Source organism: Rhinolophus hipposideros (genome assembly GCF_964194185.1).
Source record: "Rhinolophus hipposideros genome assembly, chromosome: 10".
NCBI classification, from domain to species: Eukaryota; Metazoa; Chordata; class Mammalia; order Chiroptera; family Rhinolophidae; genus Rhinolophus; species Rhinolophus hipposideros.
In genome coordinates this window covers 37265995-37282934 of record NC_138056.1, presented here as the reverse complement: position 1 = coordinate 37282934, position 16940 = coordinate 37265995, and the positions used below count along the sequence as shown (strand labels likewise).

The following is a 16940-nucleotide window of genomic DNA, read 5'->3' as shown; positions in this document are numbered from 1 at the left end:
ATAAAATCTTTTCCCTTGGATAGTGGAAAAACTGCCAAATGACGTTGTTTCTCATCTTCTTTCATGCTGGTTGACAGGAAGAATGACAGGAGAAAATAGAAGGGACTGTAGTCACCAGTCCTCCCAAAGCAGTGGATTTCTTGGCTGTAGAGTTTGCAGAGCAGCAGGAAATTTTCAGCCTGGAGCAGAAAAACAGCAGGGCTGTTTTGTGTAGAGCTGAAAACCTGTACAGCAAGGCTGGAGGCAATTGTTTTGTTGTTGTTGTTGTTCTGTCTTTCTGATGCTGCTCCAAAGGCAGAGTATGTCCTTACCAGGCCAGATGGGCCACCTGGCCTGGGAGTCAGACCCTGCCCTGCAGAGCAACAGGACAAAGGGAATGCTACACACACACACACACACACACACACACACACACACACACACACACACACACACACACACACACACACCTACCCACCCCCTCATTAAGTAGCCAGAAGCTTGTGAGGTGAACACTGTTCATAGCTTCATCTTCAAGACAAGGAACTGAGTCTCAGCCAGTTTAAGTGACTTGCCTGAAAATTCTGGAGCCAGAATTTGGACCCAGTTGGCCTGAGTTTAATGCCCATTTTATCTCATTGCCTTGAAGGTTTGATACTTTCAGAACGCACTGAAAAAGACCCTATAACTAAACCCTTGCTGCTAATGGCAAATGTGCTAATCCCTACCCCTAACTGGCACAGGAGAAGGTAGCCCTATCTGGCTATTCCCCCCATCCAAGTCAGATTTCTTTCCATATACAGACAACTCTCATGCCTGGCACAGAGACATTAATATTTCAGGAGTGTCACCGAGCGGGAGTGAGTTGCCTGAGAAGAGCCCCCTTGTGGTCAGAACCAGCAACTACACCGCACAGCCTCTATAGCTTGCAAAGTGGCTCCACGTTCTCATTTCATTTGATGCTTGCCTCGCATATGCAAGCATCCCGACTATATATTATAAAGAAACTAAGGCCTAGAGAGGTGAAATGACTTGTTGCACAGAATCACACAGCTTGTAATTCATTCATTCAGCAAATATTTATTGACTATCTGCTGTTTTCCAGGCACTGTTTTTTAGGTGCTTGGAGTATAGCTGTAAACAAAGCAGACAAAACCCCTTGTCCTCCTGGAGCTCACATTCTAGTGCAGGGGGTGGCAAGTGATGGCCGGTGGGCCAAAATCAGCCTGCTGCCTGTTTTGATGTATATGGTCCATGAACTAAGAATTAAAAAAAAATTTTTAGATAGAAAAAAATCAGAAGAACAGTAATATTTGTGTCACATGAAAATGATATGAAGTTAAAATTTTTGATCCATAAAGTTTTATTGGAATACAGTGGTTGCCTGTGTCTGCTTTCACACAACAACAGAACTGAATAATTGCCAAAGACCGTGTAGGCTGCAAAGTCAAAAATATTTACTATGTGGCCTTCTGCCGAAATGTTTATTGACCTCTGTTCTATCAGGTAATAAGGTTATGGTGACAATGATGAAAAGGACAATAACTAACATATCAAATACTTGCTTTGGGCAAATCAAGTACTTCACAAAGCCCCTCCTTTCATTGTGTCATTTAATCATTTATTATCCCCACTGTTTATAGAAGGAAGCCAGACTCAGAGAACTGAAGCAATTTGCTCAAGAGCACACAGCTAATAAACGGCCTAGCAGTAATTTAATTCCAGCTCTGCTGAGACAGAGCCTGCCTGGGCTGTGAACCATTAGGTGGACCCAGGACCCAAATCCGATATTGTGAGGCCACCCTCTTCTCCTCCGCATTACACTGCTTCCAAAGTTGTGAGAGGTTCTAGAGACACCCAGGAAGGGCCTGGGTGTCCCCCTGCCCTCTTTTGTTGCCCACCCCTTGATCCTGCCCACACCTGTCCCACTCCATGACCAGAACTGCTAAGCAACGGCCTCAGATGCTCTGATGAGGTGTGCCATTGTCAGCGTTTGGGTGGAAGGTGAAGTCCAGGGACAGACTGGATGGTAGAAACTGCAGCAGCACAGGTGTGGTGAAGGCAGGGTGGGGGAGTGCAGCGCCCGGGGGATCTCTCTAGCTGCCCACTCACCAGGCACAGTTCCTGCCCTAATTGGATAATGTCAAAGTCCCAGCCGTCCCCTGATTTATTGGCCTGGCCTCCTTGCTGAAGCTCGCTTCATTAATTGGCAGTGAGAAATAGTGCTGGATTTGGTGAAATTCATCTCTGTCGTGTGGCTCCCCCCCCACTTCCCCCTGACCTTGAAAAGGTTCATTAAATCAAGCATAGACCCCAGGAGTAGAGATGTGGGTCTACTCAGGTCACCAGACACCCCCGTCCATTTCCAGCCCTGTTGCATGATGCCTGAGCTCTGTCGGACTTGAGGCATTTGAGTGGTCATGGATTCAGTCATGATTTCATTCATTCACATCCAGTCACTTATTCATCTGCTTCTTCATTCCCTCTGTCATCTGGTCACCTTCAATTCACTCACTTATTTGCTCACTTACCCTGTCCGTCATCATTTAATCACCCAGTCCCTCATGCTACTAATTCATTCTTTCACCACATGTTTGTTGTGAAGCAGCCTGGTACAGTGGGGAAACCATGGTCTTTGAGAGGCAGGCTCTCCTGGGTTGGAAACCTATGTACTTGGATGCATTACTCTGAACAAGTTAGTTAACTTCCCAGAGGTGCGGTTTCTTCATCAGTCAAATGGGCATGATGAAATCTACCTCTCAGGATTGTCAGAGAAGAAGAGATGTGCAGTCACATAGTGTCTGGCACACAGTAGGCACCGAATAAATGGTAGCTAGTGTGATTGCTGCACACTTGATGCCAATCGCTGGTGTTTTGAAAGTCACTGGCTTTGGGAAGATTACAGTGTGGTGGAGAAGAGAGCATTTTGGCATGCCAGCAGGAAGGGCTAGCTAGCAGGGTCAGAGATGCTGCCAGTACACAGTATGGAAAAGTCGAGTGAGGCTGGAGCACGAGTCCTCATAATTTTTCCATTTTATAGATGAGGAAATTGAGATTGGGGTTGGAAGCACCAGGGGCCAGGATGGGATTGGAGGGGGTAGGGACTAGGGCAGGAATGGGGGACTCTGGTGCAGATGGGAGGCTGGGGATCTGAAGAGCAGGAGCCTACAGGTCTAGGGCCATAACGGGTGGAGGAGGATCTCAAAGCCCAATGTACAAACAGCCTCAGATGATCTCCAAGAGAGTTCTAGTAATTGCCTCTTTCAGTCTTGAGGCCAGAGACAATCTTGCTTTCCACAGAGCTTCCTTTTATTCCCATTCCCCTCCCTCTTGTTTTAGTTTTTCAAATAAGGAGTTCTCCCTGGGCTGGAGCCAAGGGGAGAGTTTAATGAAAATCAATGGAGACATTAAAGAAGAGCGGGGACAGGGAAGAAGGGCTCAATTCAAGGATGAGGAGAAAATCATCAGTGGTGAGGGCTGAGAAAACTGCTGTCTGTCTGTGCAGCTCCCTCACCTCACCCCTGTTTCCTGGGGCAGCTTCCTGGGATCACTTGCCCTGACATCTGAAGGAGCAGGCTGGAGGTAGGGAGGCCCGGACCCCGTTATTGAAATCTCAGAGATCCTGGGTAGGAGGGAGATGGGTGCGGGGGATGGGGGGTGCAGAGGCTCTGACGCTCCAGCTGCTGTTTTATAGGACTTTCACGCCATTGCCTGCTCTCTGTAGGGTTACAGATGGTCAGAAATAGGTAATATTTTCCAAAAAAAGAAAAGTTAACTAGTGTTTTCTATCTTTTTGCTTATTTGATTCACATAATCATTTTGCAAGGAAGGCAAGAAGAGATGGTCACACCCATTTTACAGAAGGGGAAGTTGAGGCTGGAAGGCATAACAACACTGAGAGAGGCAGGGCTGGGTTGAGAATCCCGTGCTTTTGCTCCTAGACATAGGTTTAGTTTTCTACAATCTGCCCCCTGCCACCTCCAGCTCCTTAGCTGAAAGAGGCATAGTATGACTTCATCTTGATTCGGTCAGTTCTAATATGTAAGTGAGGCTAGGCAGGGAGAGAGACGTGCTGGATCCCAGGCAAGAAATCTGCTTAATTTGACTTGCAGCCCCTTGTTTTCTTAGGCGTAGCTCCTAGATAGGGGGAGAAAAAGAATGCTTCTGAATGGAGATCCCAGGTGCTTCCCCACCCCTCTTTGGCACTCAACCCACCTAGGCTTATCAGCTTCCCCCACCCTTCACACCCCCAGGCAAAGGCCTTTATCTGTCCTGGGAATGAACTAGGACTGTGCAGGGAACCCCAGGTTGCCAGGTTAGCCATCTGTGCTGAAGCATAGGCAGACTGGAGTGGGGACTGCCACTATCACTTTCCCCAGCCCAGCAGGAGAAACATTCTAAAAAGCGAGTGTGGCTCATTCACTTCCCCATCGCCAAGCCTCATCCATCTACCTTGAGAGAAAGGTGGGGGGCTTGAAGGAGGCTATGTGAAGAGGGGAGAACAAAATTAGGCACAATGCCCTGCCTCCCCAATTTCTCCCCGCGAGAATTTACGCTGAGATAACCGGCCAGTATTGTCCAGACTGAAGGAAGGCCCTGCTGGCTCTGGGGCTGCATCCCATGCGCAAGTTACAAGCTGAGTTTGGAGAAAGCACGAGGCTGCCCAGTAGCCTAAGTGCAGCCTCAGGCAAGGCTCGGGGGCCGTGCACTGTGCAACAGCGGCCTCTGGTGGACAGAAGCGGCAGCGGCAGCCCTGCTAAGGTGCTTGGGGCAGTCTTTTGGAGCTGGCAGGCTGGTGGGCTCTGGCACGCCAGGATCCAGTAGTCGGGGCCAGTATGTCCTATGTGTGTGTGTTGCGGGGAGGGGTTGCAAATTCAAGGCAACGGGATTCTTCCTACTGAGCCAGCCTCTTCCAGGAAGAGGATGTCATATATTTTATAATCCAATAGGTCTCCCACTTCTGGACTTCCCCAGCAAGTCTGTCCTGTACCTTGTGAGAGCAGAACCCTTTCTAAGCCCCCTACTTCTCACTGGAAAATATCCAAACTCCTCAGCCTGGCACTGAAGGTGCCCTCTGAACAAGCTACCTCCAGCACATTGCCCTTTTCGTAAGCAGGTCTGGGAGCCATGCCTACCTTCATTCACTACTCGCTATGTGTTGACCTTGTACCCTTAACAAGCCCCAGTCTCATAATATGTCAAGTGGAATGTTAAACCTGGACAGGAAGAGGGAAGGGTGATGAGCAAGAGGAAGAGACTTAGAGAGGAATGAGAGAAGGAGGGGAGATGGGAAAACACACAGAGATAATGAACACACACTTTCACTCTCCTTTGGGCTGCTTCAAAAGTACAAGTAAGTACTGTGCAGCTTTGTGGTAGCTGGGTATGCAGTGCCCTGGTTTTGACCTGCTTGGGTGTGTAGTGATTTCTCATGATGGTTTTAATTTTCATTTTCCTGATGAGTAATGATTTTGAGCATTTTTTCTTATTCTTATTGACTATTTGGTTATTATCTTCTTTTGTGAAATGTCTGCCTGAGACTTTTGCCTGTTTGAAAAAAATTGAGTTGTCTTTTTCTTATTGAATTATAAACTTTTAAAAATATATTCTACATATGAGTCTTTTGTCAGATATACGTATTGAGAATATATATTTTCTTCCAGTGGTTTGCTTTTTCATTCTCTTAATGGTGTCTTTTGATGAATAGAAATTCTTAACTTTGATAAAGCCCAATTTATTGATCTTTTCTTTTGAAGCTAGTGCTTCTTGTGTCCATTTAAGAAATGTTTGTTTTTCCCCAAATCATGAAGATAGCCTCCTGTATTTTCTTCTAGGAGCTTTATTGTTTTACCATTCACATTGAAGTCTCTGATCTATTTAAATTAAAATTTAAAAATGGTGTTCAAGGTTGAGTATTTTCCATATGATGTCATCCAATTGAACCAGCACCATTTATCAAAAAGACCATCTTTTCACCACTGTATTAAAGTGGTACCTTTGTTCTAAGTGAAGTGATGACACATGTATGGGTCTGTTTCTGGGTGTTTTCTGTTCCATTAGTGTTTTTGTCCATCCTTGTGCCAATATGGTCTATAATAATTTTTGATATTAGTTGCATAAATCCTATAGTTTTGCTCTTTTTTATGATTATCTTGGTAATTCTAAGTTTTTTTTTGCATCTCTGTGAACATTTTAGAATAATCTTGTTAGTTTCCACTAAAACACCTGCTGAGATTTTGATGGTGTTTTCTCTAAATTGATAAATATTTTGGATAATTGACATCTTAAACAATATAGGGTGTTCCAATCAATAAATGTATACTTTTCCACTTGTATAGACTGTCTTTAATTTCTCTCAGCAATGTTTTGAGTTTTCAGTGTTGACATCTTATACATCTATTTTAGACTTATTTCTAGGTATGTTTTTATGTTAATGTAAGTGTTATTTTTAATTTTTATTTTCTCATTTTTGCTAATCATAGAAAATACAATGTTGAATATTGTATCTAATGACCTTGCTAAGGTCACTTATTAATTTTAATGGTGCGTAGACTTTATTGGATTTTATGTAGATTTGGAATGTGTACAGATGTATGTGATTATGAGATCTGTAAATTATGACAGTTTGGCATCCTCTTTGCAGTCATTATACCTTTTTTTTTCTTTTTCTTGTCTTATTGCTTTGGCTAGGGCCCCTGCAAAATGTTAAATTGGAGTGGTGAAAATGGAGATCTGTCTTGTTACTGATTTCAAGGGGACTGCTCTTAGTATTTTATTAATTATTTCATTATTAAGTGTGATATCACTATCATTTTAAGGATTAGACAACTGAGACTCAGTATGTAACTTGCTCATGTCACCAAGTTAGCAAATAGCACAGCTGAGTCGTGAACCCAGGCTTTTCTCACTCCTAAGATTGTGTAACTTGCACTGTATCACAGGTACCTCTAGAAGAGTGGTGCTCAACCCAGGATCTCCATTAGAATTACTTGAGGAATCTTTAAAAATACTGATGCCAAGATTCCACCCCAGACAAATTAAATCAGAATTTAATTTGGTGGTGAAGGCCAGGCATTAGTATTTCAAAACTTTCCCAGATGATTGTCATCATCTGAGAACCAGGCTAAGAACCACTGACCTAGAAATACTTTTGTACAATTCAGATCTCAGTTGTACCCAGTAGTGCTTTGCTGAAAACTTGATATTTTTATATCAGCAAATGCCTAATTATCCTAATCCAAAGGGAAAATGAACTTGTTCTTAGTGACCTTTTGATGTCTTCTCATATACTCCTCTCCTCCCACCCTCAAATACTTTTACGGCATCTGTTTGAGAATCAGCCTTAGGGAAAACAATCTGCTTGACAGGGAAATTATTTTCTATTTATAGGCTTCAGTAATTCAATCATTGATTTCTCTCCACATCACCAACTTGCCTGGTAAATAACTTATTATATAATCTCTTTCATCCATTGTTTCATTCCCTATTGCATATTAATATTTGTATTTATCCATTTTGGCACTCAACTTTTAATCAAAGATTTTTGTTTGAAGTAGCAAAAGAGATTGAGCAGGCTCTAGGATATATTAGTTTAGGAGGAGGATAATATTATTCTCCTGAAAGCTTGTTTTACTTTCTGTAGCTTTTGTTGATCTGTCAGCTCTACCACTACTCCTTAAACCAATACCTCATTTTATAAAACAATCCTTTAACCCCCTATACTATTCACAGACTTTGTCCTCTGAACCTTTCCCCGATCTGGTTTACATCTCACATTCAGGTCCTGCTTTCTGGCCCAGGTTCATTTATTCCACCCAAACCTTTGCCCTGTCCGTTGGCTGACACTTGTCTTTTTGTTTCCTTGGGCATGACCCTTGCTTCCCTCTCAGACTATGATAGAATTTTTTATCTGGCTGTTCCCTGGGCAAATAGATTCATCCTGCCTGGACCCGTGAGCAGGATTCCAACTGCTTTGTGGCTTCCACTTCTTTTTTTCCTGCAGAATTTAGTAGTCTATGTGGACAGAAAGGTGAAGGAGGTAAATTGAGGGTCTTTAGGTCATGCTCCCTCCCCTGTGGCTGTCATTACTGCATTTGCATGATTCTGTTTAACTGTTACAACCCAGCAACCGATTCCTCTGTCTTTCCCTACAAGCTAAACATGCAAAATGAACTGGAAAATAGCAGACCAGCATCAGTGACATATGATGGGCCTTTGTATACTAGCTGTGTCCCTTAGATATTTGCATAAAAGCCACCACTGATGCTTTTCCAATAATCAGTAGAACGTTGCACATAAATCTCATATGATGTTTACTGTATACCTTGGGTTCCTCAGCTGTGTGGATTCCATACTCTTCCCACTCCTCAGAAAGAATCTCAGTGTTCACCAGGTTTAGACATGCTCTGTATCTGGACTCTGGGTACATCGGTCCTGCTACCCAGGTGATGACCAGGCCATACCATCCTCATCACCACTTTCATGCCCTCCCATGAGGATGCTTGGCCTCAGGCCCAGGCCCATCCTGCTCCATGTAAAAGCTAATTACCTATAAGTGCTTCCAGCAGCAATTTCTTTAGGGATGTGAAAGTGCTTTGATTAGATTGTTCTCTTGGCATCATTAAGTTTATGACTGTGGATGGGAAGTGGGTGGTTTGGGGATGGAGGTGTTCCAGAAATGGGACCAGAGTCTGAGGAAGCTGGCCTCAGGCTGGGTTACTCCCGGCCCCTCTCTAGGAGCTGAGCTGGGCCGCCCCCAGTGACCTGGCCCACTCATCACCTTCTCCCTTCATTGCCTTTCCCAAAGGCCCACAGAAGGGGCACAAGCCAGGAGAGGGAGAACGAGGATGGGAGTCTTGGCCTGGCATTAACTTCTCTGTGACTTAGGCAATCTCTTCCCCTCCCTCGGCCTCTGTTTCCTCATCATTCAGCCCACACTTCACAAGTTAATTGCCCTGTGTCAGGCCTTAGCTAGATGCCAGAGACAGAGAAGATTCAGTACAGGGGCTGCCCTGAGCAGCTCAAATGTAGTGCAGGGATGGGCATGCAAACCGATGAGGATGGCCCAACATAAGTGTTCTTCTAGTTGTGGTCAGACCAGAGTGGTGTGACAGCTGGGACGACAGAGACCCTCTGTAGAGGGGAGGCAGGTGTGTGTTCCCAGGGGAGTGGTTTCTCACCTGGGTCTGAGAGAGGAGTGAGGAGGGAAAGACAGGGAAGATGACCCCTTCAGGTTTAAGTGAACTGGGTTTGAGATGCCTGTGGAATATCCAGGCAAATTCGTTTTGGAATTAAGCACAAAGAGATCCAGTAGCAGTTTGAAATGTGGATGTGGCTCTCAGGAAAGAAGGTCAGGGCTGGAGGGCCAGTTGTGACGATCTCATAGCTTGTCACTGAGGCCACTTGGGTTTGGGTGCTACTGACTGAGATGTACAAAGTGGGCTGACAGAAAACCTAGCGCAAGACACCTTAGATGGATGTGCAGGAGGAGAGGCTAAAAGAGAAAATGATAGTAGGTAGCTAGGAAGGAGACAAGACTCAAAAGTGTGGTATCATGGAATCCCAGGAAGGAAAGAGAGCCAAGATGGAGAGAGTTCTCAGAAAGGGAAGGCATTACAGGGAGGCCAAGTAAGAGAGGGCCTGTGAGACAGGGCTCTGCACCAGACGAGCTCCCAAATCCTTTTAAGCATGTGATGTCTCTTATTCTCTTTCTCTCTCACTTTTTGTTTCTCTACGTGTCTGTCTGTCTTTGTTTCTCCATTTTTTATTTCTTTCTGATTCATCTCTGTATGAGTGCCTAATTCAGTGCCTATCACAAGGTAAGTGCTCCGTTAATGTCTGTTGAATGACAAAGAGATGCAGGGACAGGACTATTTTTCTCTCTGTTCCCTTCCTAAGGGAATGTGATTATTCCTCTTCTTGGTCCTGGTCAGGAATTAAAACAGGATTCACTCCGCTTTTAAAAGTTCTAGTTCTGGGCTGCATGATCCGAGGATGCCCAAACAAGGGGGTAAACTTGTGAGCCCCAACCCAAAGGGACGATGTTCTCAGTGGGTTGTCAGTTCCAGAAAGACAGGTAGGACACAGGGCCCTAGGTCTAGAGGAAGTGACTGCAGCCACCAGATGGGGATGAGGTGGAATGATGGCGCCACCGTGTGGCAGGCATTGTACATATATTATCTCGCAGTTACTTTCCAGTACCCCGAGGTTTGTATTTTTATCCCCATTTTATAGTAGAAGCTCAGAGTAGGTACAAAAATTGTCCAGCTAGTAAGATACAGAAGCAGGATTCAGACCCAGGTAGAAGTGACTCTAGAGCTTGTGCATGTTCTGACGCAACATGAATTGGTTTAGGCACTGGGAGCCCAGGGCCCGTTGGTGTGGGGCCCTCTGGGTCGCCCACTGTGATGAGCTGGCTGGGTTGGAGCTGCTGAGATGGGGATGGATACAGCGATCAACTTGGGCTGGTGGCAGCTTGCTGGCAACAGGCTAAGTGACAGGTCAGTAGCATCAGAGCCAAAGACCTGGGAAATTGGCCCACATGACAATCCACCAAGTAGAAAAATGAGCAAAATGCATGTACAGGCACTTCACAGAAGAGGAAATCCAAATGCCAACCCCCCCTCCCCCACAAAACTAAACTAAAACTACAGCAAAGCAAAGCAAAACAAAAACATATGAAAAGACTCTTAGCGTCACTGTAGTAAGTAGAGACATGCAGATCACAGTAAAAACTTCACACACCCACCAAAATGGCAAACATTTAAAATCTGACAGCACTAGATGTTGGCAAGAATATGGAGTTAAGCGAGTTAATACATTGCTGGTGGGAATATAGATTGCTGCAGCTGTTCTGCAAAGCAATTTGGCAACACCAGTAAAATTAAAGATGTGCAGACTCTGTGAGCTGGTAATTCCACTCCTAGATTGAGACCTCTGAGAGAAACTGGCACGTGTGCACCAGAAGACATTGAGAAGAATATTTATAGCAGCATTGTACGTTATAGGAAAAACTGGGAAACGACTCAAATGTCCATCGACAGGAGAATGCGTAAATGAATTCTTGATTCAATTGCAATTGATTTATACAATGAAATACCACACAGCAGTGAAAATAAATGGACCTCAGCCACGTGCAACAACAGGAAGGAGTTTCCCAAACATAATGCTGACTGAGGGGAAAAAAAAGCAAATTTCTATATACAGTATGATTCCCATTTACGTCAAAGTCAAAACCTTGTTAAAACTCAACAATATACACATGCAATAAATCTCGAACGAAAACAAGGGAATATAAAAAGCACACAATTCTGGGGAGTGGCCCATTCAGCAGGGAAAAGCTGAGGTAAGAGATCAAGAATGATGTAAAGGGGGCTTTCTGCTGTTATTTTATTCTTAATATTAGACTTTCTGGATATTAGGCATATACGTATACAAATACCAGTGTTCATTTTATTATTTTTAATCCCTTATACATTTGCTATGTATAGTCTCTTTTGAAGGATGATATATTTTATAATTTAAAAATTACAAAAAGTGATCTGAAGCATATGAAACAAACTAGGAGGAAAGTGAGACAGTGGGTAGTTTCACAGACAGGACACCACAGATCCTGTCCTCTGGGAAACCTAAGGGCCGAGAAGAGATCAGAATCCACCTGAGGCCAGGGTCAGGATGACTTTCCCAGGGTCAGGAATATGTGGAATCCATGTTGCTGAGCTGGCTGTTTCTCCAGAGCTGCCCTTCTTTGTATGACTTTGACCATGATACCCCCTCCACCTGCAGTGCCATCCCTCTACCTTTACTTGTCTAAGATGTGTCCTCAAGTCTTCAGTTAAGTTTTACTCCCTTGCATTTATTCCCCACTTACAGAAAGCTAATTCTGTGCCAGGCCTGGAGCAGCCACAAGTGAACACCGTGTGGTCCCCAGGCTTGCGGAGTTCCCTGGGGAACCGGGGAGATGGACAGAAAAGGGAGCAGAGGATCACATCACAGTGGGGGCTTCTCCAAATCGCTGTTGCATGAAATCCGCTTTGGACCTTGTGAAAAGGCAAATTTCAGACCTCGTAAGAGTCTGGTTGGATTGGTCTGGGTGGAACCCAGGAGTGTGCTTTGAAGACACCGTCAGTTGGTCCACAGAATCCCCACCCTTTGGAGAAGCAGGGCCCATGAGTGTGATGACAAATGTTACGGTGATAGCGAGGTGCTTCGGCCTGAGCTCCAAGGAGGGCCATCTCCCCCAGCTGGGGTGTGGCTGTTAAGTCAGGGCAGCTTCCAGGAGGCCTTCCCCTGGAACGTCCTCATTGGAAGCCATCTTGTATAATGCTATTTGTGGATGAGTCACCTGCCCACTGCCCCTCTGCTCCAGCACAAGTCCCAGCAAACAGTATGTGCTCAGGAAACTTATGCTCATGGCGTTGCTGACCAGCATTCTGAGCTGGGGAGCAGGCCTGGCATCCAGGCCTTGGGTGGCACTGGGCCCTTGGGGACCATCAGCTCCTGGCTCTCTCTAGTGTGTTCAGAATGGCTCATCTGCAAGCACGTACCGGGGAGTAGGTTTGGGTCTGACCGGCGTTCCCGACTGAGTCGGGGATTTAACTCCACCTGCATCCAAGGGAGAGTAGATGATTGCCGTATTTTCCCCCTATAGACCCTGTAGCTTCTTAGCTGCAGCCTTGAATGGTGCTGGAAGGAGGAAAGAGACGAAGGCCAACTCAGCCTAAGAGGTTTCTTTTGTTGGCAATAATAGGGCTTTTCCCATGTCTAGGCGCCAGAGCAGACCCCTTTCCTTCCCTGAGCTCAAGTGAGGCCCCACTCTAAAGGCCTGTTAGTCAAACACCTGGCATGAATCCAGTCCTGCCAGGGGCTGCCTGGCTGCTGTTTGCTCTCTTTTATTAAGCACATCCAGGTGAGTTTTATTGAGGACAGTTCCCCAGGCTCCTGTTTCCACATTTGTCTCTTTTGAGTCTGAGATTGCCAAAGACTTTCACAGCTAATGGACCTTACAGCTCCCAAGAGCCATTTAAGGGAGGCTCAGAACTCAGTGGTGGTAATTAGTCAAACAAAACGCAGACCTCTGGAGACCCATTGGAGCTGAAAGGCAGGAAGTAAGGGTGTAGGTCCAGGAGCCACAGGCCTATGGCATTGTGGGGAGCTTCTCCTCACCTCACCTCTCCCTGGTTCTGCCCCTGCATCATGCCTACCCCTCCATTTCTAACAGGGGAAGGACTCCTTGGTTCTTGGTGGCGGGGTCTTCAGGCAGGCTGGTGTCCTGGGGTGTCTGAGGGGCTGAAGTAGCTCTACTGAGCTTATCTTGACAAGTTACTGCCCCCCCTTTCTCCAAAAAAGTCTCATCTACTGACCCTTGATGGAGGCAGAGGTGTGAGCTCAGGTACTTCTCAGAAAGCAGAGTAATGTCCTGTTCAAAACTATGAGCTTTGAAACTAGGCCATTTGGGTTCAAATCCCAAACCAACTACTTTTAAAGTTTATGATCTGGGGCAAGTTAAAGAACTTTTCTGTGTCTCAGTTTCTTCATCTGTAAAATGGGGATAATAATATTGCTGGCCACAGAGGGTTATTGCAAGGATCAAATGGTATATTAACATATGTACTGCCCTTAGAGTGGTAGCTGGCACATATTAAGCACTCAATACTCAGAAGCTATTGTGCCAAGAGCAGGTCTGACTTGGGCAGAACTGGGAACCTGAAGTCTTTATCTGGCATTCATGTCCCACTGTGCCAGGTTTGTTTTTCTCTGGTTGGGCAGAGAGAGCAAGGCCTCCAGGGAAGAAGATGGAGAAGGAAAGACGTTGAATTCAGCTTGCTGCCAATGCAAGGAAGGAAGGAGGGAGCTAACATTTGTCAAGCATCTCTTCTGGGTCCCACATCACACGCTTCATCTCTGTATGCGCCCAACACCCTGTGGGTGGACGAGGTCACAGAGTCTCCGAGAGGCTGAGTGACTAATGCCGAGTCCTACAATGCTTGTAAGAGGGGTCCAGGATGGGAGCTCGGGATGTGAGAGTTCTAAGTGACTAATTTTTCTACTTCAGTTTGCTGTGGTGGACAACCAGGGCCTTGCCCTTGGATGCTTGGCTCGATGCCCGCTATCTAAGAAGCTCGTGGGAGGTCACCAATCTCTGCTGGAGCCAAAGCAGAGCCCCCCAGCCCTGCACTGAGGCTCCAGGGCTGGCCCAAGTTGGGGCCCTTGATTCTCTGTCTCATTCCTAGCCTGTGGTCCTCTCCCAGGATGCACAGAATGAGCCCTCTCTCCATCTGCAGGTGGATGGTGTACTGTGCTTGGCGGACATCCTGACGGACGACAGCCATTCAGAAGCTACACGGGCTGAAGCAGCAGCCGTGGTTGCTCAGGTCACCTCCCCACACCTGCCCTTCACGCAGCATCTCAGCAGCTTCCTGGAGAGCATGGAGGAGATCGTGACAGCTCTCGTCAGTGAGTCGTCCTGGTGGGTGGGGACCGCTGAGTGAGGGAGCCTTATCACAGTTGTCTTCGGGAAGGGACAGGAAGATCACGTTGTACCGCACATATCTCTTGCACAGATGATCGCACTTGCTGAAATCCCACCATTCAAGTATCCGAGCCAGGCTTTAAAGAACTCTGTTTTCAAGTCTTCTATTTAAATGCACACAGCCTTCCCAGAAGTTCCTTGAATTGAGATCAGATTGGGATTCACTGGCCTTTCATATCGGAGACCAGGACAAGCCCGAGCGAGGAGTAGGACCTCAAAATTTGAGGATCAGATACCTAGTCAGCGAGGCCCTGATGGGCTTTGTTCCTGCATTCTCAGTCTATTACACTCAAGGGATGTGGCAGCAATGACTGGGGGCAATGGCTTCTCAGACAGCACAAGTTCACCCCAACCTGCTACCTTGAATCATATCTTTGGTCAAGAGTCGTGGGCTCTTGAAAGTACTGAGTCTTCTAGGTTCCCCTCTTCAGACATATGTACTCCTGGCAGGAGAATCATAGCGCAATATCTAGGCTATTCCTCCAGCTTTCCTTTGCAAACTTGCAGACACTAGAAGAACTCATCAGGATAACAATCCTTAGGAAACTTCTTTTGCAAACCACATCCTTTCTTTTATAAGTGCTGGTGTTGATCTGTGTTTCTGCTTCTATCCCTATCTCTGTCACTGTCTCTGGATCCACACCTTACTGAGACTGAAGGGAATTTTATTTTGTCAGAAAATTTAGGGTCAGCCCCAGGGTTGGGAATATCTGGAACAGCCAAAGTTTAGGGGCAACACAGAACACTGGACTTGGAGTCAGAACACTCGGGTTTGCATTTTTGCTTTTTCACTCGTCCATTCCACAAATAGCTACTGGCCAGCAGCCCTGTGCAGGCACTGTGTGAGGTTCTGCCACTCACTTTCCATGTCACATCGTGAAGCTCTTTCCACAATTTTCTTAACATATAAAACAAGGGTTTGGGACCTGTTTCTCTCCAGCATCTTTCTAGCTGTAGAATTTGAAGATCTGTAATTACTTTGCACAGAGGAGGCATCAGTTACGTTGACATTATGGCTGATTCTAGTCACTGCAGCAGTGGCACCCAGAGGCCAGGCTGGGAGAAATCAGTTTGCCATCATCCACATTTATTCAATGTTAAGAACCACACAGAAGCCAATGGATGGCAGTCTTGGCTGGAGGGAATGCAAGAGATCACAAAGTTCAATGCCCAGACTACAGGAGAAGAAACCTGGGCCCAGAGAGTTTGAGGGACCTTCTCAAGGCCACGTAACAGTGTTAGGATTCACTTCTGCTGGCAGTCTCATACTCAGTCATGGACTGGAGTCAGGCAGGAAACATACATGAGCTGAAGGGGCCAAGTGGAAGAAGAAAATGAGAAGGTTTGAGTCCTGTATTAAATTGAAAATGGTGTGTAATGATTAAGGGGAGAAATCACTGATAAACTCCAGTCAATTGTTGCCATGTAGGAAAGTCTGATTTTTTTAAGATAAGACAAAAATTTTAAGTTTTATAGAAAAATCTCCCAATTTATACATGATTGCAAATAAAAAAATCAAAACATGAATAGTCCAAATAACCTTTCACTATTGCCATGTGTCCATTCCTATTTCTTTGCCCGAGCTGGGTTTCTCCCTGGAGAAAACGAGTCTCCCTATTTATTTCACTCCGATGAAGACGCATTGTGGAGTCTGCTTTGAGAGTCAGCAGATGGTATATATCTTCTGGGCAGGACGCCAGCGCTCTGTTCTTTGGTGGGAAATAGACCTCCAATTTCTTGCCATTCCCTGGAATCATTTATAAATGAGTCACTGGACTCCTCAACTTAATCTTCCTAACACATCCCAGGTGACTCAGGCTATAAATGTGCACCAAATAAATGTGTCCCCAAATTAAAAGGCACTTAGATGGTTGTGTTAATTGCTGTGTCGGCAGCAATGGTGACTACATAAGGATGAGGGTTGGTGGTCAGACCTAAAAGAAATCTTGTAGCAAAGTGGGCCAATGAGTCCTGTGGTCTTACGCTAAACTCTAGATATAGGGAGGTGTCCTGGAAGGGGTTGGCTGTCCCCAGTTGTTCCCCCCTAAATCAGATGATATTGGAAAAGGGGAATCATAGTATTCTTAATCGCTTGACTAATTTGTTGTCCCAGCCCTGGGGGGTTAGATCAATATTCTGTGTTGTTTAGTAGTCACCTAATGGTTTTGGGGAGCAGCGCTGCCCAGAGACAGACATTACCCTCCTGATAGAACTGAAACCTAAATACACAGGAGCATCAACTGGGAATGAATCAAAGAGGCTTAGAGACAAAAGGCAGCCAGGAGTACAGAAAGAATGGGACTTGGAGTCAGGCAGACCTGGATTTGATTCTCTGCCCCAACAATTAACAAAACTCCTCAGTTCCACAATTTGGGGAAAATTACAACATTTGAATCCTCAGTTTTTCATCTATAAAATTGAGATTAAAAAA

The 16940-nt window shown here is 45.6% G+C and overlaps 1 protein-coding gene across 2 annotated transcripts in view; it reads left to right on the top strand.

Annotated features, from left to right (window-relative positions):
• INSC (INSC spindle orientation adaptor protein) overlaps nt 1–16940 on the top strand; it is a gene marked incomplete at its 5' end in the record, with an annotated part of 122581 nt that overhangs the window by 85390 nt on the left and 20251 nt on the right. For both annotated transcript variants that reach the window (XM_081063704.1, XM_081063703.1), the window contains one exon: nt 14262–14433. In XM_081063704.1, coding sequence (XP_080919830.1) covers nt 14262–14433 — 172 coding nt within the window. The remainder of the gene's footprint in view (nt 1–14261; nt 14434–16940) is intronic.